Source organism: Anarrhichthys ocellatus, unplaced genomic scaffold, assembly GCF_004355925.1.
Source record: "Anarrhichthys ocellatus isolate YVR2014 unplaced genomic scaffold, GSC_Weel_1.0 scaffold17, whole genome shotgun sequence".
NCBI lineage: Eukaryota > Metazoa > Chordata > Actinopteri > Perciformes > Anarhichadidae > Anarrhichthys > Anarrhichthys ocellatus.
The window spans coordinates 776046-777163 of NW_022280047.1; the positions used below are offsets into that span (position 1 = coordinate 776046).

The 1118-nt window shown below is 51.5% G+C and overlaps 1 protein-coding gene across 1 annotated transcript in view; it reads left to right on the plus strand.

The window, feature by feature from the left end:
- LOC116388596 (ADP-ribosylation factor-like protein 15) overlaps positions 1 to 1118 on the plus strand; it is a 98476-nt gene that overhangs the window by 36107 nt on the left and 61251 nt on the right. The window contains exon 2 of the mRNA XM_031856615.1: positions 198 to 342. Within this exon, the coding sequence (XP_031712475.1) occupies positions 198 to 342 (145 nt within the window). The remainder of the gene's footprint in view (positions 1 to 197; positions 343 to 1118) is intronic.

Sequence of the window (1118 nt, forward strand, 5' to 3'; positions counted from 1 at the left end):
AAAAAAAAAAAAAAACTTTTCTGGTGAAATGTTGTTAAACATTTTGCTCCTCTTACATCAATCTCGAAGTGTTTTATAAACCATGCAGTTGGGTTACCGTGGAACAAAAGGCCGAATCCTAGCCACCCTCCCACGTGCACAGGTACCCTTTCTCTTCTGTTTCCCAATCAATTCACTGTTTGTTTTTTCCGTCTTAGTGTTTCCGGGCACTGTGCTGTAAAGGACCGCCGCCGCCGAGACCAGAGTACGATGTGGTGTGCATCGGCCTGACGGGCGCCGGGAAGACCAGCCTGCTCTCACGGCTCTGCAGCGAGGGCAGTGACGGCATCGTTCCGACAACAGGTATTGTCGACGCAACGCTTGGATCAGCAAGAGAGATGGCATTGTTGTTGTTTTTCACAGAGTAAAAAACGTGCACTTAAATAGAAGCATGCGCTCTCCACACATTTCCCCCATCTACCTTCCTTCACATGTGTTTGTGACAGCTTCCGAAGTGCTTTCAAGTTTCAAGAACACGCTGTCCTCCCCATTGGGATCGCAGATACGTAGATAACGCTGTCCAGGTTTCGCAGTCTCTCCAACAGGGGAAGCATGTCTTTTGGGCGCCGTCTTCCAGATTCCCAGCGCTCACTCCCGAAACGCTCTGCTGTTTCTCAGCGGGCCTTTGCCGGTGCCGCTTTCTTCTAGTCAAGTGGGGGGGCCAGTGTGTTAAGTATGTCCAGAGGAAGAGGCTTTAGGGTCAGCACAGCACTCGCTCTCGCTTTCCCCATCGGCAACGCTCTCCCTCAAGGACACCTCCCCTGGCTTTGTCAGCTTTGAGCGGTTGCAGGAGGAGTCCCGTTTTGGATTTAATCATTGCGCACTTTTGCCAGTAGAGGCTAAAAATACAAAAGCGCTACCTGTAACCCGTCAGTGGGCCTCAGTGGTCTGCCGCTGAGCAGGACTTAATGGATCAAAACATGTTGATTACTCATCGCAGCAGAGAATTATTTTAGCCCACTTCTCTGAAATGAGATTTATCTGTCAGCACTGTCTGCGTCTGCCAACATCCACGGAGAGAGATGATGAACAACGAGGGGGGAAGTCTCCTGCGGTCGTCCCCCCCCCCCCCCCCCCCC